Source organism: Populus euphratica, unplaced genomic scaffold, assembly GCF_000495115.2.
Source record: "Populus euphratica unplaced genomic scaffold, PopEup_1.0 scaffold95.1, whole genome shotgun sequence".
Taxonomy (NCBI): Eukaryota; Viridiplantae; Streptophyta; class Magnoliopsida; order Malpighiales; family Salicaceae; genus Populus; species Populus euphratica.
Genome location: NW_011499885.1, coordinates 99,165 through 126,174, shown reverse-complemented (window position 1 = coordinate 126,174; position 27,010 = coordinate 99,165). Strand labels below are relative to the sequence as shown.

Here is a 27,010-nt window from a genome sequence, read left to right as displayed (position 1 = left end):
TTAGATTTTTTTCATAATAAAAGGAGTTTGACCATTGTTGACTAATGAGCATGAGTTACGAAACTAGCTAAACTAGAGTAAAAACTGATTTCTTTACTATTATTAGGCCTTCTATTTGAATCCTTTTAAAGCCTCATGCTTTCAAGCAAGGTTTGGATGCAATAAATAGAGAAATAATCGACATATTTCACTATACTTTATACTTTAAAAGAAAAGGAAAAAAACCACTTTAAAACCGTCGCTGAAAAAAAATATTTTATGTCTTTGTTACCATCACTGTTCGAAGGCAACCTAGTGATCAAAAGCTGTCAATGAAGTTTTGGATTGGTCCAATTGTGCATGTTAATGTTTGCAGAGTTTTGATCTAAGATTTTCTGCAAAAAGAGGGACAGAGATTTTATTCGGAAAATGAATGGACAATAAGCATTACCCTGGTTTTTGGTGTCACTTTCTGTACATGTTCACTGCCACAAATGCTGTTCAATCACCTTCCATGTAGACTAAAAATAGGAATCCTTGATAAAGATTATTTCCCATTTATAGCATTCTTGCTTGATCAGAAAAGGCATTGTTCCTTTTACATCCATCACTTTTAATTTCTTGATTGTCAATGGTAGAAACTTTTACTCAACCCTTGATGCTCCCTTTTCTCCATTTTTGTCCTTCTCCGACATGAATCGTTTCTTTTATACAGTAGGGTTAATATTCCTCTTCAGCTTGTTCATACTCTTTTCTCCGAAGACATCTGATTTGTCAAATAACGAGGACCTTCATCAACAGCTATTGATTTCTCTGCAGAAGGGTAAATTCTGAATTCTGATGTCAGGAAAGGGGGGGAAAATCCCATTTCTGTTTATTGATTTTTTTCCTGTCAATCCTTTTCTTTTTTTTCAATTCTTTAGAAGAAGAACGATGTGACTTGTTTTGTGGACACTGGGTTCAAGACCTGAGAGGTTCTCAATATACAAATGTAAGCTGTTCATCTATCCCTGAATCGAAGAATTGCTTCATGCAAGGAAGGCCAGACTCAGGATTTTTGCAGTGGAGGTGGAAACCCGACGGGTGTGAGCTTCCAAGATTTGATCCCGGAACATTTTTTGAGATTGTCAGGGGAAAGACGATGGCGTTTATCGGAGACTCGGTCGCTCGAAACCATGTAGAATCACTTCTCTGCCTCTTGTCATCGGTTAGTTCATGTAATTCTTTTCCTGTAGTTGACTTGGCAAAATCAATGGATTGTATATCCCATTGATTTTGGAACGGAATCCCCCATTTTTATGACCTCTGTGTCTTAACAGATTTTGGACTTTTTCAGGAAGAAATGCCACTGGGCATCTACAAGGATACTGAAGATCGTACGAGAACATGGTATTTTCCTCACAGTAATTTTACCCTAATGGTCATCTGGACTAGATTCCTAGTACTTGATGAGGAGAGGGTGATTAATGGTAGTGTTACAGGTGTTTTTGACCTGCATCTTGAAAAGATGGACAAGAACTGGGCAAGCAAACTCCCAGAAATAGACTACGCAATCCTATCGGATGCTCATTGGTTCTTCAGGAAGAACTACCTGTACGAGAAAGGCGAGAACATAGGATGCATATTCTGCGGTGAACCAGGCATCAAAAGCTTGGACATTGATTCCGCCCTCCAGATGGTAATCAAGGTTGTGCTCAATTATATCAACAACTGCAAAAAGTGCAGGAATATTTTGACTGTGTTAAGGACATTCTCACCTGCACATTTTGCGGATGGAGCATGGGACACAGGAGGGAGCTGCAATAGAACGCATCCACTCGGTGAGAAAGAGATCGACTTGGCAAGTTTAGACTGGAAAATCAGAAGCATGCAAGTAGAAGAAATTAAAAGAGTAAGACCAGTAGCAAGGAGAAGGAAAAAATTTGAAGTTTTGGATGTCACCAAGGCTATGCTGATGAGACCTGACGGGCACCCTAATTCCTACTGGGGTAACAAATGGATGAAAGGCTACAACGACTGTGTCCATTGGTGCATGCCAGGACCCATCGATGCATGGAATGATTTCTTGATAGCATTGCTGAGAAGACATGCATTTACCGATTTCACCTGGTCATGACCTGGAGCTAAAATGTGGTACTCTCCCTACAGGTTTGCATGGGGAATAATTGATAGGTCTGTCATTTCTTTCCCAGATATAAAAATGATAATAAATTTCTTTCTACCATGCAAACTATATTGAACACCATGGCAGAAAATGCATCCATCCTCTCAAAAGCTCCTGGAAGCATGAAATCCTAGGTGCTAGTATAATCCACCTCCTTTTTTTTAGAAAAAAGAAAAGGAAATGGAAAAACTAAAGCAAACTCAGCAGTGTCCTTCAAAAACAAATTTTAGATTCGAGATTTGCAAAAAAGGACCCTCCAGGATCCATCAATGTAGGGTCAGTAAGTCATGAAGTAGTAGCGCCTAAATTCAAGAAACACTATCGTCTACTGCTCTTTCCAGAAATGCAAGAAACGACGACCCTGAAAATCATCTGATGCAGAAGAAGTACATGCAAAAGTCTAAGCTGATCATGGATATCCATTTATGGAATTCGATTAATCATTGGTTAAGTGAAATGATTCGCAGAAGACCAAGTATCAAAATCGTATTTCATTAAAATATGACTAATCCAACTATACATGAACTCACCAGCAGCTAAACACATTTGTATACCTCTGTTCCATTGCATTTGAGATTCTAAGTTTCAACTTCTCTTATCCTTGAAAATCTAAACCATCCAAGGAAAAGTAAATAAATTTGAAAAGTATTACTGCCCTTCTTGAGAAAACTGGACAGAAGGACCACGAATCATATCAACTAGCTCTTCATTAAGCGCTTCAAGATCACCAGAGTGGCATAGTTGACGGTGGAAAGGGGTAAGGTAATTTGCAGCAACTTCAGCCAATTTCCAAGGAAAAGACTCTGAAGCAATATTGATTATTTTAGTAGTCAGGTGTCTGGCTGAATGCAGAAAGGATACAATCACTTTATAGCTGAACGTTTAAATTCCTTTTTTTGGTTATTTGAAATCCAACAAGAAGACTCACACAAAATCTAGATTACAAATTAAGAGAATTAATTTAAATTGGTAATAAAACAATATCATTTTTTTTTCAACTTTTAACCAGTTAATCAAGCCATTCATCTTAATGGATTGATGAATTTAACCAGATCAACTCACTTCCAAGTTGACCCGCCAGTGAAGTCTATAACAATAGGATTTGGAAATCATGGAACAAAAGGCAACCTTAATTTAGTCAAATTAAAACCATTAATTAACATCAGCTTGATCTTATCACTTCTTTTCTCGACTTTCTTGAAGCAAACTAGAAAAAGAATACAAGAAAACGGTCCATTAACACTCCTCAACCTTTGGTGGACGCAAGAGGAGTGATACAACTCGTATATTTTTATGTTTTAAAAGCTATTTTTTTAATAAACAAATTATTTATTTAAAATTAATTTTTTTTAGCATTCAAATCGTTTTGATACGTTGATATTAAAATATATAAATATATATATATTGCACTCTTCATCTTTCTTGCAGCACCATCAGGGTTGTCATGGTGAGGCTGAGACTGGTAAGGTTTGGACATTTTGGATGTAGCAGTATGGGTTAATAAAAAAATTATTTGTTTAAAATTAATTTTTTTAGCATTCAAATCGTATTGATACGTTGATATTAAAAAATATATATATATATTGCACTCTTAATCTTTCTTGCAGCACCATGAGGGTTGTCATGGTGAGGCTGAGACTGGTCAGGGTTGGACATTTTGGATGTAGCAGTATGGGTAGGCTTATTATTATGACCACTAGAGAAGAGATCAACTGGTTCGGAATCAGCAATCTTCCCTCTTTGCCATTAACATTTTATCTTCTGATAGTTTTGCCTGTGCTGTTCCATGCTTTACATCATCCTTATTCTTTGCCATCTTTCTCTCTATGATCCGTCTGATATCTGTAAATGTTTCTCTCTAAGTGTTTTTAATGCTAGAGAAGAGATCAACGTCTGGTTCGGAATTCAATCTTCCCTCCTCCTAGGGGACTGCCATGCTTGTATGCCACCCTTAACATTTCATCTTCTGATAGCTTTGCCTGTGCTGTTCCATGCTTTACATCATCCTTATTCTTTGCCATCTTTCTCTCTATGATCTGTCTGATATCTGTAATTTAGGAAATGTTTCTTCTATGTGTTGGCTTAGAAGATGCATATGCCCCTCCATTTTACATGCAGTCATTGGAGCATTTGCGTGTTGGTTTCTCTAAGCTGGGTTTGACAGGTATGGCTGAAAATGCTAGGTGGCTCGTGTTCTTGTTTGCACGTCGATATTCACGCTTGTTAGACCCCGCCCAGCTATCACACAGAAAATCCAAGTTAATTTACAGATCAACAGCTCGATCCCATAATACTTTTTTAGATTTATTGGCGTTGATTTGATTGAATTTGAAATAGATTTATTCAATCAATCGAATTATGAATCAATTAAGTTCCGTAAGTTAATATCTTTTTTTAATTTAAATTAAAATTAGTTATCAACTTTAAATTATTTTTTTATAATTTAAATTAAAATTCGAAGGAGATAATTAAATAGAAAACAACTAATTATAAATGATTCATTACTTGGCATCGATGATTAATAGGTGCATCAATTAGCTAAACCTCCTATGTGTGCTTGAAATGGAAAAATTTTCACAAAGTAAATGTAAATTGTGTATTTAATATCTTGGCGCAGTGTATTTTTTAAAAATAGTTTTTAAAAAAAAATTATTAAAATAATTTTTTAAATATGCACATCAAAACTATCAAGAAATACTAAAAAAATCAATATGTTTTCTTCTCAAATAAAATGTATTTTTAAAATACATTTAAAAATAAAAATTAATTACATCATTTTCAATAAATCTGTAAATTGTTGGATCTATATCATTTTTCAAGAATGATTTAATTTTCTTTTTATTAATCATGCCTAAACCTAGTAAAAAATATAGGTAGGATCATAAGATTATAGTTGTTTGACTTGATTTCTCTTGATAAGTTGATATAAAATTTTATTATAAATTGAATAAAATATATTAATCTAATAAAATTTAGTTTACTTGATTATATATTTTTAATTATATAAAAAAATATATATGAAGCTTGGTATTAATTGTTGTTTTTTAAAATATTTTTTATTTGAAAATATATTTTTTAATTTTTTAAAATTTATTCTTAATATTAGTATATCAAAATAATTTAAAAATAAAAAATTAATTTTTAAAAATTAAAATTAAAAAAATTAAATTCGTATTATAAACTTAATACAAGGGGATTAACACTAAAAAAATTTAAAAGAAAAATGAAACGATTGACTCGCTTACCCAAACTTAAGGCATTTTTTTAGTTTGTTTCTTACCAGGACAGCTATGCATTAGACTTGTAATTAGGTAAACGACAACGCGTGCTCTACACCACGAGCATAGTTTGAAAAATAAGAGTGTGGAAACGTCTCTCTCTTTGGTGTTTTTGACGGTATCCTCTACAGCATACACTTGGAGGAGGATAATGAAATGAAAGGGCTGCAAAGTTACGGATAGAATGAGACTGGACTGAACCTCAAGAGCAGCACAAGAAGACCCTCCTCCAAACACAGCTAGCTTTCTTCTCCTCCCTCAACCCCAGTCCTCCATTTTCGGCTTCAACTTTTTGCATGGTATAACTGATACTCAGTGAAAGTTAAGTGATACTCAGTGTATGTTAACACTTTTTGTTTCCTTCAATTTTTTTCTTTTTTTATGTTTTTCTTTTAGGTTGTTATTGCTTAAAGTCTAAAGTTTCAAGTCTTCAATCACTTAGGGAAACCACAAAGTTTGATCTTTTTGGTCTGTGCTAAAGAGCCAAAGCTGAAATTTTGAATTTTGCTTTTCATTTTCTGTTGGCAATGGCAACTTTGGTGAATTCGGTGACTCCTTTAACAAACCCTTCTCCAGAGACTGCCCGAACAGCTTGTGGGTTCTTTTCTAATGTCCCAAATTTCCATTCTTTTTCACTAAATAAAGGTTTCACTAGAGTTTTGGCATCAACCCAGATCACAATTTCACCTAAAGACTCTGTTTTGACACTGCCCAATTGGAAGGTTGGTAGGAATGGCACAAGAAATAGGGAGATTAGGCTTAATGATGCGTTTTTCCATTTAGAGTTTATTGTTGGGAAGGGTCATAAACCTGATGTTGCTCAAGCAACACAGCTGTTGTATGATTTGTGCAAGTCGAATAAGATGAAGAAAGCGACGAGGGTGATGGAAATGATGATTGAGTCTGGTATTATTCCTGATGCAGCTTCTTATACTTTTTTGGTGAACAATTTGTGTAAGAGAGGGAATATTGGGTATGCAATGCAGTTAGTTGAGAAAATGGAGGAAAATGGCTATCCAACCAACACGGTTACCTATAATTCGCTTGTTAGAGGGCTTTGCATGCATGGAAACTTGAATCAAAGCTTGCAGTTACTAGATAAGCTGATGTGGAAAGGGTTGGTCCCGAATGAATTTACTTATTCTTTCTTGCTTGAAGCAGCTTACAAGGAGAGAGGTGTGAATGAAGCGATGAAGCTTTTGGATGAGATAATTGCGAAGGGTTGGCAGCCTAACTTGGTTAGTTACAATGTTTTATTAACTGGATTATGCAAGGAAGGCAGGACGGAAGAGGCGATTCAGTTCTTCAGGGATTTGCCATCAAAGGGTTTTAATCCGAATGTTGTGAGTTATAATATTATACTCAGGAGTTTGTGCTATGAAGGAAGATGGGAGGAGGCAAACCAGCTCCTGGCTGAGATGGATTCTGAGGAGCGTTCACCTTCTCTGGTTACATACAATATACTAATTGGTTCACTTGCCTTCCATGGCAGGATTGAACATGCATTTGAAGTTTTGGATGAAATGGTGAGGGCATCATTTAAGCCCTCTGCCGCAACCTATAACCCTATAATTGCTCATCTTTGCAAAGAGGGGAAGTTGGACCTTGTGATTAATTGTCTAGACCAAATGATTCATCACCGCTGTAATCCCAATGAGGGAACGTTTAATGCCATTGCTGTGCTTTGCAAGCAGGGAAGGGTGCCAGAGGCATTCTCCATAATTCAAAACTTGGGTAATAAGCAAAGGTCATCCACCCATGACTTCTACAAAGGTGTGATTACGAGCTTGTGTAGAAAAGGGAACACGTATCCAGCATTTCAGCTTTTATACGAGATGACAAAGTTTGGATTTGTTCCTGATCCTTATACCTATTCATCTTTGATTAGAGGGTTGTGCATTGAGGGAATGCTGGACGAGGCCTTGGAGATTTTCAGGCTTTTGGAAGAAAATGACTATAGGCCTATTCTTGACAATTTCAATGCCCTTATACTTGGATTTTGTAAATCTGGTAGAACAGATTTGTCCCTGGATATTTTTGAGATGATGGTTGAGAAAGGATACACACCGAATGAAACAACTTATACCATTATAGTAGAAGGGATTGCCCATGAAGAAGAAAAGGAGCTGGCAGCAGAAGTTTTAGAAGAGTTGCTCCTCAGACAAGTCATGAGACGAAATACAGCAGAAAGACTTGTTTTGCAATACAACCTCGAGGCTTTAGCAGTATGAAATTGCATGCATCATCCAGATTAAGAACACGAAAGGGGAACATGGAATGAAGGTACTTTGAGCAAGCGTGTTCATCAATGCCAATGTCCACGCTTCGTCAGAAATTTGTATTGTGACATTCCGATCAAGACTGGGAAATCAAGAATTCTGCATATTGAAATTGAAAGAGATTGTCACAACACTGGAATGTGTTGAATGTTTTGACAATGAGGAAGGAGCACAGGTTCAAACAATAGGATTCTTGGCTATGTACTTTTATTCCTGTATTCGCATCACCGTGGGTTCTGTGAGCTGAAAATTGTACAGAGAACTTGCATCTTTATTTTATGCTGTGCAAGTCAAATTTCACGATTCATCTGACATGATCGTACAAATTATTCATTATGACTTGGGCTTTTCACTCGTGATCGAAAATGCTTGTTGCTCCGCTCGCCTTATGTATGCAGTATGATCCTGGCTGACCCCTATATTCTTGCAAGGTTCTGCATCTGATTTTGTGCCATTTGTGTTGATGTAAATTGCTTTGCCCTGCAATATGAGAACATACATCATAGGAACCATCTTGTCTGCGTGCCTTGCGCATTTACTTGTTCATGTTCGTGTTAATGTTCATCTTATGCCAGAGAGGCAAAATCCGTTGATTTCAAAGAGAGAGAACAAGATCCTGTTTCACCCGCGGCTTGCCATCAAGCTGACAAGGCAGGATCACCCTCACCATATTATTGCTAGACTCGCTCCTTTTGTTCAGTATTCACAATTCCGTAACCGGGATGAAAAGCCTGGAAAAGCATTCTCCACCCGGGGAAGTAGTTCATGAGGCTTTGCCAACAAAATTCGAACATCTATCACAATTCCAGATTTGTGTATGTTTTTGTCTTCCATGGACAGCAGTTTATGTACTTTCAGAATCTTTTTGCGTTTTTCTTTGAGGGAAGGCTTACATAAACTATACACCCAAACATAGCAACTCATGAATCCAAAAAGGCTTACATAAGCCATACAACACGAACAATCCTTACACCACTCTAGATTCCAGTCACTTTGCGTAATGGGGTAACAACTAACAATTAAACTCAAATTCAAAGCAGACGAAATTCAGTACAAGGTAGATGTAAATCAATAAGGTTTGTGATTCCATGGCATATCTAATGGTTAAAACCACCTTCTGATGCCACATCTTGCATTCCTTGTGAATTAGAAACCCATCGCGTATCAGATAGGTCTGTTTCAAAAATAGCCACGGAGTGATAAACTTGTACAAGGCAGAAGTAAATCAAGGTGTGCTATTCCATGGCATACCCAATGGTTAAAACGACCTTCAGATGCCGCTTCTTGCATTCCTAGTGAATTAGAAACCTACCGCCTATCAGAAAGGTGTTTAAAAAATCAGCCACGAAGTTAAGACTCTAAACTATGCTCAAACTCTAGTAAAAATCTTGATCACCATTGTGGAAAACAATTCATAGAAGTTCATTTCTGTTTTAATCATTTTCTAAAAAAGTTTCATTCATCCATCCATAAGCAATATTAAAGTAAAGAAGTCAAATACAACACAAAATTAAAGCCAACAGAATACTAAATGCAGAAGCAGTCTTGAAAACCTACAAGATGAAACATTCCCTTATACACATCCCTCATCCCCACAGCTTCACGCAGCACCAAGCCATAAGCATCATAGGCATGTACCAGTAGAAAAAAGATCCATCTTGTCCAAGCCCGCAGCCTACTTGGATCTCTGCCTCATCTTTCTGCGCTTCCTCTTCAACCTCCTCATACGCTTCTTCTTCCACTGAAAAGAATAAAAAATAACAAAATAGTTTAGTCAAAAACCTTCCGAAACAGATCCCAAGAATTCCACAGCGGTCACAAACTCAAAAACGCTTTACATGTTTAAATAGGCACCAAGTCTTGAAAGAATCAATGGATCTCAAATCAAACAAACCAAGTTACGCGAAACAAAGGCACTAAAACCAGCAAAAGAAAAAACTGTACGGCAAACTCAACATCGCATAAAAATAGTGTCTAAACAGCATTAAGAACATGTAAATTCCAAGATTAACGAAATCATTTGCAAAATCCCTTGTTTCGTAAAAAAAGAAGCAACAACAAGCATTATTCCAACCTAACAAATCACATGCTTTAGACTAGAAAAGCACACAGATTTGATTATCTAGCTAAAAACTAAAATCCCAGATTACAAACATAAAGAAAGATTCCACAGAAATAAAAAAAGAAACGAACTTGAAGAAGAGACCTAAGAAATCATGATAAACATTCACTATCTATACCAGATTAGATAATCTAAACAACACCCGTTGCACAGAATCATTCTGAGTTAAAACCCATTAAGGGAAATGAAGAGCGGAAGACATACCTTAGCTCTCATCCTGGATCAGAGGTATCTGTTTCCTTGTAGATTTCTTTCTCAATTAGCCGATGTAGAGTGGATGAGATTCCTGGAGAGTGAGTTTTTGAGAGAAAGATGGGGTTCAACGCATTTTATAGGCACAGGGTTTTTAGGGTTTGAGAGTCACGGTTGAGGGGTATTCTTGTCCAATATGTTTGCTCTTTTCTCTTTCTTTTTCTTTTCTCTTTTTTGTTTTTGATATTATTTAGCATTTTTTGAAGGAATTGAACTCTGTAAATTCTCTTTTTTTTTTATATTATTTAGCAATTTTTGAAGGAATTGAACTCTGTAAATTCTATTATGGTTTTATGTTGTATTTTTTAATATTATGATATCACCATTATTTAATAGTTTGGAAAGGGGGTGTAACTGTATTTTTTTAAAAAATAATTTTTAATATATTTTAAATTATTTTAATATACTAATCTCAAAAATAATTTTTAAAAAATTAAAAAATATTATTTTAATTTATTTTAATATAAAATATATTTTAAAAAACAACTACAACCAACTTTCAAATAAACTCTAATATTAAAAATTATAACATTGTAAATGTGTTCATGGACTGGATTTTAATAAAATAAAGCTCCCAAAAAAAAAATCTAATTACATGAAATGTATAGTATCATTGAATTAGATTATGATTTTAATAGATTATTTTATCAGTCTAGTTTCATAGCTTAATATAATCAGCCAAAATCAAAAAAATGTTAGAATGAGATGTTATTTTATTGTTTTAATTAAATTTTAGTTATTTTTAATTTTTAATTTTTTTCTTCTAATTAACTTTGAATTCTTTTAGTTAAGTAGGTGTTTACCTCTGTGTAAATAATTCAAAGACTTTGTTAGAATATATTAAAGTTTTTATCTATACATAATCTTATAACTTCCATAGCCTTAGTTTCTATTTATGCTTTACATTATGTCAGATTAATGAGTCATTCCAGCCCTTTTCTTTTTTAAGCTCACTCCATTAAAAAAAATCAAGAAATTTGATATATATATATATATATATAAAAATCGAATAAATGCATTAACTAGACTTGTTAAGCTAATTTATTTAAAGGTTTTACACAAATATATAAGAATTAAGAGAAATCTTGTAAAATAAGCTGATTTTACATGTTATTAGTGTTACATATATTTTTTAATTTTTTTGTCCCCATCATATTTTTTCATCTCCATATTTAGTTAATGTGATAAACAAACAAATATTTAAATTAAATTAAATTAATATGAAAGCTTATTAATCAATTCAAATAATCCGAATTTAAGACGATTTTAAATCTTATTCAAGCTTGACCCTAGCATAATTCAGACAAGGCGAGTTTAAGCTTAAACCTTAGCCTTTCCATGTTAGCGAATTGAGCACAAGTGCAACACCTTGGTTCCACTCATTTTCAATACCAATTAAAACTTAATTTTTATCCTTTCCAACCCTAGACTTGCCCATAATGGGCCAGACCAAATACCCAAGAAGAAGCCCACTGGGCAATCCAATTCCCTCATAAATGCCATTTGCTTCTCCTGGGAAAGGAATTCCACTCCACTGAAACAGAGCAAAGGGAAAGGGCTCTCATGCTGACTGTCATCATAGATGGATCCATCACTTTCTACGGGTGAAAATCCAGATTCCAACGAAAATAATCCTCAAGAATTTGAATCTGAATCCAATAGCAGCCCCAGTGATTCATTAGGCAAGGCTTTATCAACGATGCTGACCAATGTTATTAAGGATCTCGACTCTAAAGCTCAAAACACTCTCAATAGCCAAGACAAACTGAATTCTGCTATTGATCGTCTTACTAGAGGTAAATTCTTCTTCCTTTTTAATCTTATTATGGTCTTGTAATTCTATGCTTTTAGAGAAGGTGCTTGAGATAAGATAAGTAGCGTCTTCACCTTGGCTTTTTTCTACTTGTAATCTTTAAGTCACCTGGTTTTGTTATAAAATTTTATTTTTAGGCCTTCTTAGGTTGCTAAAATGAGACCCTTTTGATGGGTTTTTGTTTTCAAAGTGATTTATTTTCTTCTGGAGAAATGCTTTTGAGCAATTTAGAAATGGATCCAATATCATAAATGGTCAGTTTAATCTATCTCTGTAACGTGATTAGTACAAATCAACTGTTTTTTTTATGCTACTGAATACACAACGGTGATTTGATGCTAGCAATAAGTGGGATAGTTATTAGAGTTTCTCATTTTCTTTATTAATGATAATTTGATGGATTTAACATGAGTTTGTTCATGCCCACATACCTAGTTATCTTTTGGAGTATGTAATATTTAATAAAAAAATATACAGCCACAACATCTATAATTATATTGAAAGAATGGAGCAGTTCATTGAGCTCCAGTATCAAGCAGTTCAAATCAAGACGGACAAAGCTTCCCGTAGTGGATGCAATTTGAATTGGTCTTTATTCTTTTTCTGCATTGATCCTTAAGGTGTTTGATTATTCTATGTTATTGAGCATTTGAGTCTGGATCATCGATAAAAAAAATTGTGTTGTGTTTTCAGAGCTTGATCAGTTGTTGGAAGAGGCACCCTTGCCGTTTATCATGCAGCATGCAGCAAAGATTTCAGGTGTTCGAATGAGAGTTTCATCATTGAATTCTGTTCTAAAATCAATACAGAAGCGTGTTGATAATATAGACCAACTGCTATCTGTAGGCATGCTTCAGGGTACCTATATCTTTTCTTTTGTTACATGATCTATTTTTATATCATTCCTTTAAGTTTCCTCAGCTGCAAATTCTATTGTTATGTGTTAGTGCTTATATCAAAATACTTTGCAAATTTGTTTATGTAGTTTTGTTGTTGTTGCGTCACGTGTTTTGAACTCATAAAGTTGGATATAATTTGCAGGGAAGAAAACTCTGGACAGCTCATCGCAACACTAGTACTAGTGTTGAAGGCTCAGGTACCTTATTTAGTTTTGGTTTCCTATTGTGTGGTTTGTGCATCATTTTCTGCTGTAAGGGGCGGTGACTATAGGATTATGAACCAGTATATCTCCCAGAAGTTTTGCTGCTAAACTAAGGTTTACCAAATGCAAAAGCATGTGTTTTATATGTTTAGATGCCATCCAGTTCCACAAGTTAAGATCAAGGGGGAACGTTTATCAATCAATATCAACAAAACTCAGCCTTGACTCAAGGACATGCTATTAAATTCCATAGAATGTTTTGATTTTTGTTGATTTTATTGAAATTACTCTTTTGATTTATAAAATCCAGTTAATGCTCCTCTCTAATTCTACCTATATCATCAGGTTAGCTTGTAAAGGGCATCATCACGTAAAGCATTTTTCACAGAAACCATGAAAAGCCTCTCAATTTTCACCATTCTTCTGCTTGTCATCTTTCATTCTTCCAGATAAATATTTCCCATTTGGTTTTAAAACTATGTGCGAACCTCTTTTCCAAAAAATAATTAGAAGTGGAGACCTATGTAGCTATTTATTTTTACATTTGAAACTGTGTTATAGTGTGTTTTTAAAGTGAATTTGGTATAAAAAACATTAAATTTGTATTTTTTTTTAGTGTTTTCTATGATTTTGACGTACTTAATGTTAAAAATTAAAAAAAAAATTAAAAAAAACTTTATTTTAATGTATTTTTAGAGGAAAAATACTTTTGAAAAGTTATAGAGCCATTGCAGGCTTTATAGCCATCCTGCATAGCAATCATGTTTTTTTTTCTAATGACTAGCAAGGAATAGAAACTCTCATCTAACAATATTTCGATGATTTTGTAAACACAACTCCATGTAACTCACGCAAGCTTATGGTAATATATATTTGTGGATATTGTTGAATCCATGCAGGCGAGGAGGAGAACGTTGAAGGTGGTTCTAGCCTTCAGAAGCTATGGGGAGGTGGCTGCAATGAGTTACAATGCCATGCTGCTTGTGTACAAAAAAGACTGGCAGAAGGTGCTCATGGGTTTTGCTTGACAATTGAAAACCCTAGTGACTCTTGTATTTGTCGTTACCCTTGCTAAAAAAGTTGCCAACATATTTATGCTTCATTGAATTTTATCCCTCGAAGGAGCTGATGTTAAACTGAATGCAATAACTTTTCATAAGAAAATTGCATTGTAATGGTAAATCTAATTTAAAATCAATTCAAGAATATTATTATTATTATTATTATTATTATTATGTTAATACAGCAACATTTATTGTTCTAATTATTAAAAAATTATATAAATTAATTTTTTTTTAATATGATATTAGAGTGCTGATATTTCAGTAGTGGTTACGAGATAATATTTTATTATTTTATTTTATTCAATAAAAATTAAATATAAAATATTGTAATTTTAAACAAATTTCAAGCTCATTCTACTCTATTTAATAAAAATAAATTTATATAAGTTTGAAATGTTTTCATTTAATAAAGAAAAATAAATATATACAAGTTTGAAAAGTTTTTATTCAAGAAATATAAAAAATAGTTATACGAAAGACTATTATATGTTTGGGGTAACCTATTTACTTCTTTTTTTTGAGAAATAACATATTTTTCATAGCATGAAGGGTAAATAAAAAATTAGCCCAAACATTTCAAAAAATAAACAACAAAATGCTAGAAAAATAATATTTTTAAAAAATAAATAAAAATTCAAAATAAATAAGATTTTACTTTTTCTTTATTTTTTTAAAAATATTATTTTTCTAGCATTTTGTTTCTTATTTTTTTATTTATTGAGAAATAACATATTTTTCATAGCATGAAGAGTAAATAAAAAATTAGCCGTAGGCAGGCCTAGAACCCGTTCCCCCAAGAGATTTTTCTGAAGTTGGGCTTAACAAACCCACGAAACCTCCAAACCCTAAAAACCCTAATATCCCTCTTTAAATACACCCTCCGTTTCTTGTTCTGTCACACAAACCTGCCCTCAGGTCATCTCTCTGTTTTTGCTACATCAACCGTGTCTTTCTCTTACATTAACTTTTTTCTTTGTAATGTTGTGATACGTTTTGATAAAGAAGAAAATGATGATAGTCATTGTCGCCCCAGTCTTACAAGTATCAACTCTTTGATGCTTGATGGTGTTTGACTACTCATATATCTGATTCTCTTCTTCACATAATATTTTTGTCCTTCGGCTTTTGATTTATTGTTCAAGTACTGCTTGTTGAGCATTCAAGAAAGAAAATATGATGATGCTTATCATAGTAAATTCTGTCATCAAACTACCATGATGATCTCAAAAACATGCACTACCATCTGATTTCTCTTGCATCCTTTTGCTCTTTTCTTGTTTCTTTTTTACTATATAAATCTCTTCTTGAGATAAAAAATTTTGGTTTTTCAAACGTTTTTATGCAATCTGTGATGTAATTACTTACCCAGTAACTGATTTTACAGTGATTAACATATTTTACAATCACCATCTTTCGACTGAGATTGCATAATTACAAGACAAAACTCTGTGATTTGATTTATCTATGCCTGAGGTATCTAATGCCTAGATTTCATTTACATGGCTAGGTGTTTCGTAAAGAAGGCAGAAAGAAAACTATAAGAACAGGTCTTGCGACACAGTTTGCTTCTTATAATAAGCTTGCTGTTACTTTAACCCTGTTCACATTCTCTTTCTCTGGATAGGAAATCTATCCCAAAAATTGACAGTTCTTCCTTGGATTGGAAGTGTGAGATTAGGTATTGAAAAGAAGAAATTGACCATCCCATTATTATTATTATTCACAAAAGCATGTGAAATTTCCTTGCTCAAATAACAAAATGAAGGTACAAATCCTGTTAGAATGCAATCTTACCTCATTCAAAAGGAAATAAACGGGACAGGTTTTTTTCTCTTCACTTGCAAAGAACAATTGTAAATCTCCAGAGCACTTGAAAATGTGAGTGATGATTCGGAATTTGTTCCTTAACATGTACTAAAAATTGTTACTGCAATGAAAAAAGGAACTAGATGGGGCAGGTTTTTTTCTCCCCGGTACTTGTCTCGGCAAAGAACAATTGTAAAATCCCATAATACTTAAAAATGAGTGGTGATTTGGAAGTTGCAACTCAATATGTACTGCAAGGAAAATCAGTTTTATACCTTAAGAGGAGTAAAACACAAGTAACTTGAGTTCAGGAACAGGATATTGTTCTTTACAAAAGATGGTATAGTTTGACTAGGTTAAAACCAGTGAACTAGTTACAATTGGACAGTGGGAATGCTATGATTTATGTGGAGAATTGTTGACCTATTCTGGTATTCTAGTTCTATGCGGCAAAGAACAATTGTAAAATCCCATAATACTTAAAATGGGTGGTGATTTGGAAGTTGCAACTCAATATGTACTGCAAGGAAAATCAGTTTTATACCTTAAGAGGAGTAAAACACAAGTAACTAGAGTTCAGGAACAGGATGTTGCTCTTCTTTACAAAAGATGGTATAGTTTGACTAGGTTAAAACCAGTGAACTAGTTACAGTTGGAATGCTATGATTTATGTGGAGAATTGGTGACCTATTCTGGTATTCTAGTTCTATGCAATTGCACTAACGCACATTTCAAAACAAAATGGTCGTAACTATTGCTGTATCAACATTTGATAAAACCAGAGTTACCACCAGTTATCAAGGTCCCTTCTTACAGGCCCTTGGCAGTCCCTTCCTTAACCTCTTTAAATCTCGCTTGCCATCCCTCTCGGTTTGATTAGAATCTTCATCGCTAATACCTATTACAAACCAAGTATCAGAAACAGAATCGATATGGTAACTGGTCACCAGTAAACCTGGAACAATTTAACACCGTTTGACATTAGCATAACCAAAAATGGTTAAAATGCGGTTTGTTCATTGAATCAAGCATCATATTTTAACTGCACAGTGAACATCATAAAAATAGCTTATTTTTCCATAACATATCAGAAGTGATAGAGTGAAAGTACACCAAGAATTGGATACTAACATACTGAAATCCAAGCATACTTTCATGAATCGATGCACTAAAAGAAAAGGGATAAAAAAAGAGAAACAAAGACAAGCAATGTGATTGCAAAAAACAAAATTTCCATTAGTGTAGGCCATCCCAGAAGATATTTTAATTATCTGGCGCAGCACAAAATTTATTAATAAAAGACTTTGATGGCTTACCATCTGAACTGATCATAGCATCATCGTCAACATCTTTTATATCCTGTCTAGTTTGTTTTGCAGACACTGTGATCACCCCACGATCAACCTTTTGCTCCGGAATTTCACATGATCCATTGAAAGGACCCATATAACAAAACCTGTTACAATAGAACCTTACAGTTAAAAAAAGATGCATTATCACCTGTTCAACAAAAACAAGCATACAATCCATGGACACCAAGATGCATATAAATGCAGACCAATCCTTCTCATAATGAACGCAAGTACATGCATGTCTGCTAATATTGTTCAATAAAATCTCCAGGTTGCATACTAAGTCACCATTTTTGTTCATCCAAATAAACTTTATATAGGTAGCATAAGATGACATTCATTGTTTCCTCTGCAGGGAAGAGCCAATGCATAATACAAACAGAATATGCAGGAAAAGAAAAAATTGTCGCCAACAGATGACAACAGGTAAGGACACAGGAGGAGCTGAAGGCATGTAAAGACAATGTCGCATCCAATTGAAAAGGACAACATTGTCACATTAAGCAAAGATCTATTATGGTGAGATGAATATTGGGGACCAGAAAAGACTTTTCCCTTTACAGCGGAGCATACTCCTGGAGTGTGATAGCAAGCCTCTCCCTGGTTGACAGCATCCAGGACAAGGGGGTATCAGTCAACCATCCACCCTCAAGATTCAAATTTGATGAATTGATCTCCTTGTCCTGCCAGGTCGCAAACTATATTCTACCAAGGCGCAATGAAAATTCAAAACATTCCCAACAAAAGAAATGGATCCAGCTCTCCTATACAACCACAAAGTTACTACAAAATTGACCTGGCTGATAGAAGGAATCGCAGCCTTCACCACATAGAATAGCCAAAAAAAAGGCAAAAGACATCCTCCTGTCTTTTGACACAAGTATTTCTCCAAAAGAGTATTGGATAATAATGAATCATGCTATACAAGACAAGCACAAGAAAGAGCATTCAAGGATATGAATGAATGATCTACTGTGAACAAATGAACAGTAAAACATATGATGAAATGCAATTACCATTCTTCAGGTAATGTTTTAACATCAAACCCCGAACTCAACATCCTCCACTTCCTGCACTTATCACACTGCACCCATTCGTGGTCAGGTTTGTACAGGGAACCACCTTTTTTCTGGAGAAGTAAAGAGTACATAAATGAAACATGTCTAGGGAAACTGGAAAAAAAATAAGGAAATCCATAAAGATTCATTAAGAACACGCTATGAGTGAATGTAAAAAAATGGGGAAACTGACAAGAAAAAGTTCTTGCCACACTATTCAATATTTGAATCAATCCCAAATCTAAGATTGTTTCATTTTAAAAATACATGGCAACCAGTCATTGCAAATCAAAAGATAGTTCATCTTCCCAATACATAACCTCTATGCTTGCTGGTTACTACTGAAATTTGGAGGACAAAAGTGTCTAGAAGAAATAAACAACATTTTTCTCAAATAGATTATAGAAGAAAGTAGAACAAGGCAACAAGCTGCATGTCTAAAATAGAATGTCCCCACTATATATCACCAGGCCACTTGAGTCAATTTCTTAGTTGGATAGCAACACAGTAAGCCTGTTATGTCGCATCATCAACCCACCATTCAGACATTTTTCAAAGAGACTTGAAAACTATTTTCCCAGCAATCGACTAATCCATCTTTGTCAGACTATGTTTGTTTCATTCATTGTTATATTTGGCAAAATAAAGTGTTCTACATATGCCATATATCTTCTAAAATCTTTTAAGAGCATCCATCAGTATGATGAAGGTTGCATTTTGATGAAAGAAACTTCTAAAAGAACATATACACAGAAAATCAGTGGCGGAAAACTGATCTCATAATTGTTTTTTTTTTTAAATCCAACAATAAATAAAAGGTCCTTACCAACTTCAGCGTTTCAAAATTATTAGTCCAATACTCATCTGCCTTCACTCCCAGCCACGCCTCTAGTCGAGCATATGGTTCACAATCAAGGAAAGATTGCTTGGCATTATGCACGCCCACCCGGCCATTTCCTTCATTCTGTTCCAGTTTGCCAAAATAGGTTTATCAGTTGAAATGAACAGATTCGTGACATACACATATCCTTGGTTTTATCAACCAGCTTTTGGTTAATTAATAGAGTTAGATTTCAGTTTCAATTTCCACAAAATCAGAAAACTAAAAACATAAGCCCACCATCATAGCTACAGAAAGCTGAAAACTTCAGTTGGTGCTATAATAATACCAGCATCATTATCTTCTCATGCATCCTATAAAATGAATGCAAGTTGGAGGCAAGGGCATTCAAGATCTTGTATGAACAGATATACCAAATTTTCTTGTAAGCATAATATCCATATTATTACTTTGTATGTATAAAACAGGACCATGAACTCCAAATTTCTGCTCTGTTTGTATCCATGCAACATAGCACTCCATGCACAATTAAATTTTATTTGTAAACTTCAAGTATTTATCCCAGACTTTCAACGACTAGAAAAGAGTAAAGGTATCCAGGCTCATTTTAGATTACCAAACATAATAGTGTTGCAAGAAATATATGTCTACATGTCCTTCAAACCAATCGAGACCAAATGCAGTCTAAGAAAGCAAGTCTTCTTGCAAGCATCTCTATCCTGTACCAAACGTGCAATGGGAAATAGAACATACAAATAAGCTAAACAACTGAAAATATCTAAAAAGAAACATTGCTACCATTAAATCAGTAACATCAATGACACCAATCACGCCTCTACCCCAATCTCCATTGTGAATCATGCCACCAACTCTCTTATAGGCCTACAGTGGGAAGACAAATGTCAGATTGAAACAATGAAACCTGACGGCACATTAATAAAAGGAATGCGTTGGAATTGATTTGAGATTATAAGGGAAAAAGAATCCTGCCCCAGGAAGAAATGGAAAGGCAACTATAATCATATATAAAAATCTGTTTAAAAACCAAATTCAAGAGCATTCATGATTAGCATCTCCCTTCCGGTTAGAAAGAGAGAGGTCCCTGTTAACATAACTTTTTGGACAGTTAATATAATGTAAACTTGAAACTCAGCTATAGAAATATTGGAAGCCCTAGCAAACTGATTAACCATGAAAAATGATTCCAAGGAACAGAAAGGTAATATACATTTCAATGAGCATCATAAAATGCAAACCAAAGCTCGATTGGCTCCAATGTCATTAAAGAAGATAGGTGAAAGGACGAGAAAAGTGAAAACACACAAGAAGGCATGTCACAAGTTGTAAAGAATGGAAAAAGTTACATCATAAAACAGAAATTCACCTCAATTAATCGACCATGCCAATACAAAAATATTCCACAATTTGCCTGCTCAAATTCCAACTGAGAGCGACCAAGAGTTAAATGAACACGTTTCCCCATGATGCTACCAGTTGCTTCCGAAGTCTGATTCAAATATTTTGCCAGTGGTCGACTTTTAACCTTCTCAAAAGATAATGACCAATATGAAATGAGAAAGGTAAATAGTTAATAACAGACACTACCTAAGAACCAAGAGATCTTATTAACAAGCACATACCAATGAACCTTGCAGATAAATCCTTATTCGTGGAACTAAGAAGATGACTTCAAGATATGACCTAAGTGAGTAATCTAAAAAAACCTAGAATTAAAGAAAACACAAGATAAGTGAGATTGAATATAGAGCATAGACATTGAGGCACATGGTGTGCATTTGCATACATATTTCCCGACACAATGTGACATGCATGGCAATTATAGTGTAAATGATGAGAGAGTAAAACAATTGTAAGAAAAAAAAGGGCGAAAGAAGAGAATTTCTGCGATAACAGATTTTCAGAATTTTAAGAGTGATGGAAAAAAGAAAGTGAGAAATTTCAAAATCATACCATCTCATATTATCAGTAGTTTTATACAATGTTCTTGTTAATTATCTATTGACCGCAAAGCAAAGTTCATCGCAAACCAAAGCTACTTGTTTTATACTTGTTTCTAAGAGTGAAAACAAAGAATTTCTGCAGTAACAGGTCTTCTGAAAGAGTGATGGAAAAAAGAAAGTGAGAAATTTCAAAACCATGCCATTTCAAATTAGCAGTAGTTTTATATAATGTTCTTGTTAATTATCCATTGACTATGAAGCAAAGTTCATCGCAAACCAAAGCTACTTGTTTCTACTTCACTATCAAACTAAATCAAGAGAAGAGAATACACTACCGTTTTGCTAATCTGGCCAGGACGAGATCTGAGCCTTCTAGAACGGACCAGAATGTCACCTTTATGAAAGGAGCTCCCACCAGTCAATCCACGATCCCATTCCAAACAATATTGTGATCCCCATTCATCTAAGTTCCATATGAAAATTTGTGTCCCTGTACGGTTTTCACGGAATAAACCTGCTTTTGCACCAATCAAATATTTATCAAAAGGCGAAAATTCCTTAATAACTTTCAGGTTGTACTTTGCTAAAGCTTCCGACTGGACACTAGTGTCAACTTCCATAAACTGTCCTTTTCTGCGGTAGCTTACAATGGGTATCTCAAGATTCTGCAGAATAAAAAATTAAGGTGACAAAACAAATATTAAAGCTAATTAACACATAAAAACAGAAGTAGGTCACTGCGTACATCTTTTCCTTCATTTAAAGATTGTGAAAGAAAGGCTATGGATCTGGAATCATTAGTCTGAGTTATAACCAGAGCATCCCTGCCTAATCTCATTGCTCCAGTCTGAGAAACCCACATCCAGATGATTGCATAGGTGTTAGTAGTTGATAAATACAATTTACAGGCACTTACAACAATTTAGTACTAGAACCGCAAACATAAAAGCAAGAAAGGCTACCTTAAATCCAACACCAAATCTTCCAATGCGATCTGGATCATCGGCCTCAGGTTTCTTGTGCCCAAAACAAACCATTTTCTCTACCTCTTGATGGATCATGCCATGACCATCATCTATAACTGACAGCATAGGAATTTCTTTGCCAGCTCTTTTTGAATATATTTCCTCAATAGAAATGTCCAGTCTGTCAAAAATAAGCCAAGAGATTAGAAGCACATCTAACAAAATCAATAACACAATGAAACCAAGACAATTCAAATGCAAATGTACAAATTAAAATTTATGTATATGAAAGAAGAGGAAAAGAAATAATTGACCAACTTGCTCAATTTAAATTACCTAGTTGCTTCAGCATCCCTGGAATTATCAACAAGCTCAGCTATTGCACCAAAAATCCATGCATAATGCACTTGACCAAGAGTTTCCAGGTAGCTTGGATGTGCCTGAGCATAATTTTTCTCTGATGGTGGAACCTGTTTCGCAGCAAGAGGCTGGTGTCTCTGACAAGTTTCAGTTGCAGTATTGCCACGATGGTGATCTTCGAGAGAGCCTTGAAACCTGTCACTAGGAGAGCCATTATCTTCACAGTGTTCTTGACCATCATTCCCACTGCATGTTTTCTCCACCCGATAAACAACTTGGACATGGCTAAAATTTGAGTCTTCATCAGGAGGAAGTATGTAGAATTGACAGGACTTAACTTTTGCAATTCCAACCTACAAAAGTTATGGTGTCAGTTCTATAAGTTATGCTTCAGGGAACAAAACATAACACACCAATAGTGATAAATTTAACTCAATCAACATAAAAAGTAAGCCTCATTTTTCCAAACTGGTAGAAGTTAACCCTATGGACTTTGCTTTCTCCATTTCGCATGCACAGATAAAGACTACTTTCTAAATTTTACTACAGAAAGATCAATGGTTGTAGTGCTCCTTTACTCAGAGAAAAGTTGAAATTTAGAGAAAAATACCCATTGGGAGGGGGGGAAAGAAAAACAGTTAAAGGAAGCTAAAATATCAAGACTGAATAAATTTCATCCAGAAAATAATGATCAATGTTGGCATCTGCAACAGTGTATTACATAGTAAATTGCAAGTATGTATTTCTACTATGGGAGGAAATTTGTGCCACGAGTCAGTCGAGGTAAAATCATTTGGACAACTGTCAACTCAAACGCAACAGATCAAATATTCACATCAAAACCTGACACAAGCATGACTTATTTATCAAACAGGTACCATGAGAATCCAAGAAATCCATTTGATAAACCAGTATGTGTCAGTTTGGCACACCTATTTAACACAAAATAATGGTCTCCGTTTATTTTTCAGTTTATATATTAGTTACACAAGGAAAGTGCACCACTAGCATTCCAACTGTAGTTATTTGAGTGACCCCATGCTATCGATCTATGGCTCAAATTTAGATAACTAGCAAAAAATTCAATTTACATTTTTTTTTTTGGCTAGTACAGGGTAAGTATGTTCAGATGGATAAGTCATTAAAATTATTAACAGGTCAAGACATGTTTCCAGTCTTGAAATAATAGGCAGCCCTTACCGAGTCTTTCTTTCGAAGATAAGTCAAAAATCTGCACCATTCAGATCTGTCACGAGAAGACTCTGGAGCAGGACTCAAAAAGCAACTAGGCAGATCACCAAGGATATGTACCCTGGCTCTTGGAACTATATCACTTAAACTCCAGCATTTTGGCCTGACAATTATCTATCAGTCAGAAAATTCAAATTTCTATTCATCAACACTATTGGATAAGTTCAGATGTTGAATCGAACAAGTATATCTATTCAGTGATTTGCACTTACAATAAAAAAAGGTAATGGCATGATAACAAAAAATATAAAACAAATACCCCTTTTAACAGCAGAATTCCTGCAGAGAACTAAGCAATTACCTGACTATAACAACCTGGAATATGAGCATTCGAAAAGAAAAGTCAGTTTCTCGTATTAGTATTATCACCCGGATGGTCGCTCTTGTTAATTCATGATCAATACATGGTTGAACACTAGCAAAATGACCTGTCTTTTTCTTGTATTTTCTCTGCCTGATTCTATAGGACAAGCCTTTTGCTTTAGTCTTGTTTTTCCTTTTTACAGATAAATATCTTTTTACACAGAAATGACTCAAAGTACAGCAGACCATAACCAACCATTACGGTATACAGTGAGCCCCGGATTCTACCTACTAATGATGTGGTGATGAATCGCGGTTAATTACACTCCAGAACAAGTTTAGAAAATAGTATCAAAAAAAAAATGACCAGAGAATGAGCACATACAGTTCTGCAGGAGGCTTTAGGCACTGTGTCCGGCATATAGGTTTGTTGTCTTTCATAAGCAAAACGTACGGGTCTGGAAAATCAAAATTACCATGTCAACACAGACTTCATGCAAAGAAACCTTCCAGATGCAGAAATAAGAATTTCTGAATCCAAAACACAGCTTCTATATAGTATTTAAATACATTGTTCATATTGACTTGGCACTTACAGGGCACTTGCCACTTTCATCACTCATTTGTATTTTAAATATCAACACAACAAACACCAACACGGGTACGCTCTATCACGTAACAAAATTGGCTTTTATTACAGAAATGGATAAAAACTAACCTGGAGCCAGATTTGCTTCTCCCATTTATAAACCTGCCAAATCAAACCAAATGCCAAGCATAAGATAATGGAATGTTAAACCAAAAACAACAGCACAAGCAAACAACATTGTTAAGAACTACAAACAAACGACAGCATCAACTATTCTCCGAAATGGTGCACAGTCAACTGGCATCCCTTCAAGCCATTTCTTCAGAAATTCTTGAAAATAAACTGAAACTTCCCAACTTCGAACAAATAAACTTTCTTTACTTTTCTTAACCATAAAGGAATCAGCATTGAATTTCCATAAGATGATTAACCTGTTTTCAATCGTTGCCAGATACACAGAGAACCAAACTATTCGAGCACAATCACAACTTCCACAAAGGAATACACAGAGAACCAAACTAGAATTCGAGCACAATCACAACTTCCACAAAGGTTTGTCATTGAGCTTTAACAACAAATTAATAGTATCACTGCATGAAATATCAATTTAATGCATATCATATGCGTATGAATAGAACAAAAGGCATAGAATAAATGAATCCATCTATACAATCACATTATATTAATTTCAATAAATCCTCACCCAAACACAAGAAACCTAATTACTCATAATCCAGATAAAAATCATATTTTAAGTAATAACAACGTCTAAAACACCAAATGTAGTAATCAAACTCGCAATTTTCCAATTTTGGTATACGGTCACTTAGAAACCCTAAATGTAAAGGCAAGTATACATGCAAAAAAATCAAAATGTAGCACCATGCAATCCCATTCTGAAAGAATAAAAAAATATTACGACTGATTTAAAAAAAAAAAATCAAAAACCCTAGACTAAGCCAGTTGCAATACAGAAGCTAACTTGCTAGGAAAATCAAAATCCTCCTCCTCTCTCTTTCTGAAGAAAAACCTTCTCGCTTAATATTTTCGGATACGTAGAGAGTGTGATCGTCGAGAAACACTAAAATTAGTTTTAAAAAATTGATACTTTGAGAACTAAGAAGTTAGAAAGAAACAAAAACAAGAAGCTAAGGAGGTTTTTACTAACTACTAATGCTGCTAACAGAGAAAAGAAGACAACTTTAAATAACTAACCGGGAAAGGAAGATACGTGAGGAAGAGAGTGAGAGAGGAAGAGGGAGAGTAGAAACAGAGGAGAGTGTAGGCACCGTTCAGTGCGGCGTTTTTCCTGAGTAGTGGCGGTGGTGGTGGTGGTGGTGGTGGTGGAGAAAGTACACGTCCTGCTGGCTGTTTTGTCTTTGTTTCGAAAGGGACCGGAGGGGAAAGAGATTTGAGGGCGCTGTTTTTTTTTTTTGGATTGAATAATTGGTGGGCGGTGACAGTGAGTAATTTTAAACATTTTCTTAAGTCTTAAGGTATATTTTTTCATCCCGGTGATGAAATATAAGCTTAAATAATTTTTTTTATTTTATATAAAAAGACAAGCAAAAAAAATAAGATAATTTTATTATTTTTAATGTGTTATAAATTTTATTATATTATTATTATTTTTTTTATTATAAATTTTTTTAATAATATTAAAGAAACTACACTCTCGGCTTTCATTATGAGGTGATAAGAAAGTTATACCCTTTAATTTTTCATAAGTTTTTTATTTAAAAAAATTAGATAGAGGTTATATATGAGAAATAAAAAATAATAATATTTTATTTTATTTTTTATTATTTTCCACTTTAAAGATGAGAAAAGATAGTTATTTTTTTCATTTATTTAAAAGTTATTAAATTAAATGTTTTTCTTGTAAGACTAGAACACACATGATGAATAAATTGGTTGCTTGATGAGAGTAATTTTAATGGAAAATGATTTTAATATAAAGTGGATTATTAAAAATAAATTATTATTTTATATTTAATAATTTATAAAAATTGAGATGAAAACGCTTAAATGTTTTGGCCATAACATAGAAAAAAATAAAAAATCATTTATTAATGTTTTTTTGAAGTTCATATGTGCATGGAAAATTACATGTAATTGTCTTATCACATAATTTAATAAAAATAATAATAAGATATAAAAAAAGTGCAACAATGAAAAAAAAATTATCATAACTATATTTATATGTAGTTTTTTTTTACAAGATGTAAATATTTTAAATATAATATCATAGACAATTATACATTTGTTGGTTTATGGTGACCATTAAAATTATTTTTTTTATTATATCCTAATTTCATAACACAATTCATATGATTTAAAATATATAATTATTGTATAATAAGATATGTTTTGTATTTGAATGTATTTTTTAGCAATATAATCTAAATTAAAGCATCATGTGCACTAATATATCATATTAATATACTTGTATATTGTATATTAATATATAT

The 27,010-nt window shown here is 34.0% G+C and overlaps 4 protein-coding genes and 1 long non-coding RNA gene across 9 annotated transcripts; 3 read left to right on the top strand and 2 right to left on the bottom strand.

The window, feature by feature from the left end:
• Positions 1–672: 672 nt before the first annotated feature.
• LOC105130233 (protein ALTERED XYLOGLUCAN 4-like) lies at positions 673–2,095 on the top strand. The gene is made up of 3 exons (XM_011032639.1): positions 673–802; positions 903–1,186; positions 1,316–2,095. Exons 1-3 carry the CDS (start codon positions 673–675, stop codon positions 2,093–2,095), a joined length of 1,194 nt encoding a protein of 397 aa, XP_011030941.1.
• Positions 2,096–5,537: 3,442 nt separating this feature from the next.
• LOC105130086 (Pentatricopeptide repeat (PPR) superfamily protein) lies at positions 5,538–8,066 on the top strand. The gene has a single exon (XM_011032425.1). It carries the CDS (start codon positions 5,949–5,951, stop codon positions 7,650–7,652), a length of 1,704 nt encoding a protein of 567 aa, XP_011030727.1. The 5' UTR covers positions 5,538–5,948; the 3' UTR covers positions 7,653–8,066.
• Positions 8,067–9,098: 1,032 nt separating this feature from the next.
• On the bottom strand, positions 9,099–10,283 carry LOC105130085 (uncharacterized). Its single transcript, XR_843183.1, has 2 exons — positions 10,027–10,283; positions 9,099–9,441 (listed from the first exon to the last, which is right to left on the bottom strand). It is a non-coding gene; the product is annotated as an uncharacterized LOC105130085 (long non-coding RNA).
• Positions 10,284–11,593: 1,310 nt separating this feature from the next.
• Positions 11,594–14,208, top strand: LOC105130084 (SNARE-associated protein-like protein). 2 transcript variants are annotated; one of them, XM_011032424.1, is made up of 4 exons: positions 11,594–11,870; positions 12,581–12,733; positions 12,929–12,983; positions 13,889–14,208. In XM_011032424.1, exons 1-3 carry the CDS (start codon positions 11,657–11,659, stop codon positions 12,961–12,963), a joined length of 402 nt encoding a protein of 133 aa, XP_011030726.1. In that variant the 5' UTR covers positions 11,594–11,656; the 3' UTR covers positions 12,964–12,983; positions 13,889–14,208. The 2 variants fall into 2 exon arrangements, with proteins under 2 accessions (XP_011030726.1, XP_011030725.1); XM_011032423.1 differs by having other exon boundaries at positions 12,581–12,745.
• Positions 14,209–16,377: 2,169 nt separating this feature from the next.
• Positions 16,378–25,977, bottom strand: LOC105130083 (MORC family CW-type zinc finger protein 3-like). Of its 4 annotated transcripts, none has more exons than XM_011032419.1 (15): positions 25,755–25,977; positions 24,669–24,701; positions 24,336–24,408; positions 23,597–23,750; positions 22,373–22,749; positions 22,034–22,217; positions 21,817–21,918; positions 21,407–21,736; positions 20,751–20,834; positions 20,495–20,653; positions 19,909–19,992; positions 19,096–19,233; positions 18,228–18,340; positions 17,176–17,315; positions 16,378–16,757 (listed from the first exon to the last, which is right to left on the bottom strand). In XM_011032419.1, exons 2-15 carry the CDS (start codon positions 24,691–24,693, stop codon positions 16,657–16,659), a joined length of 2,064 nt encoding a protein of 687 aa, XP_011030721.1. In that variant the 5' UTR covers positions 24,694–24,701; positions 25,755–25,977; the 3' UTR covers positions 16,378–16,656. The 4 variants fall into 4 exon arrangements, with proteins under 4 accessions (XP_011030721.1, XP_011030723.1, XP_011030722.1 ...); XM_011032421.1 differs by having other exon boundaries at positions 25,829–25,977; XM_011032420.1 differs by lacking the exon at positions 25,755–25,977 and adding an exon at positions 25,704–25,723.
• Between the last annotated feature and the right edge of the window lie 1,033 nt (positions 25,978–27,010).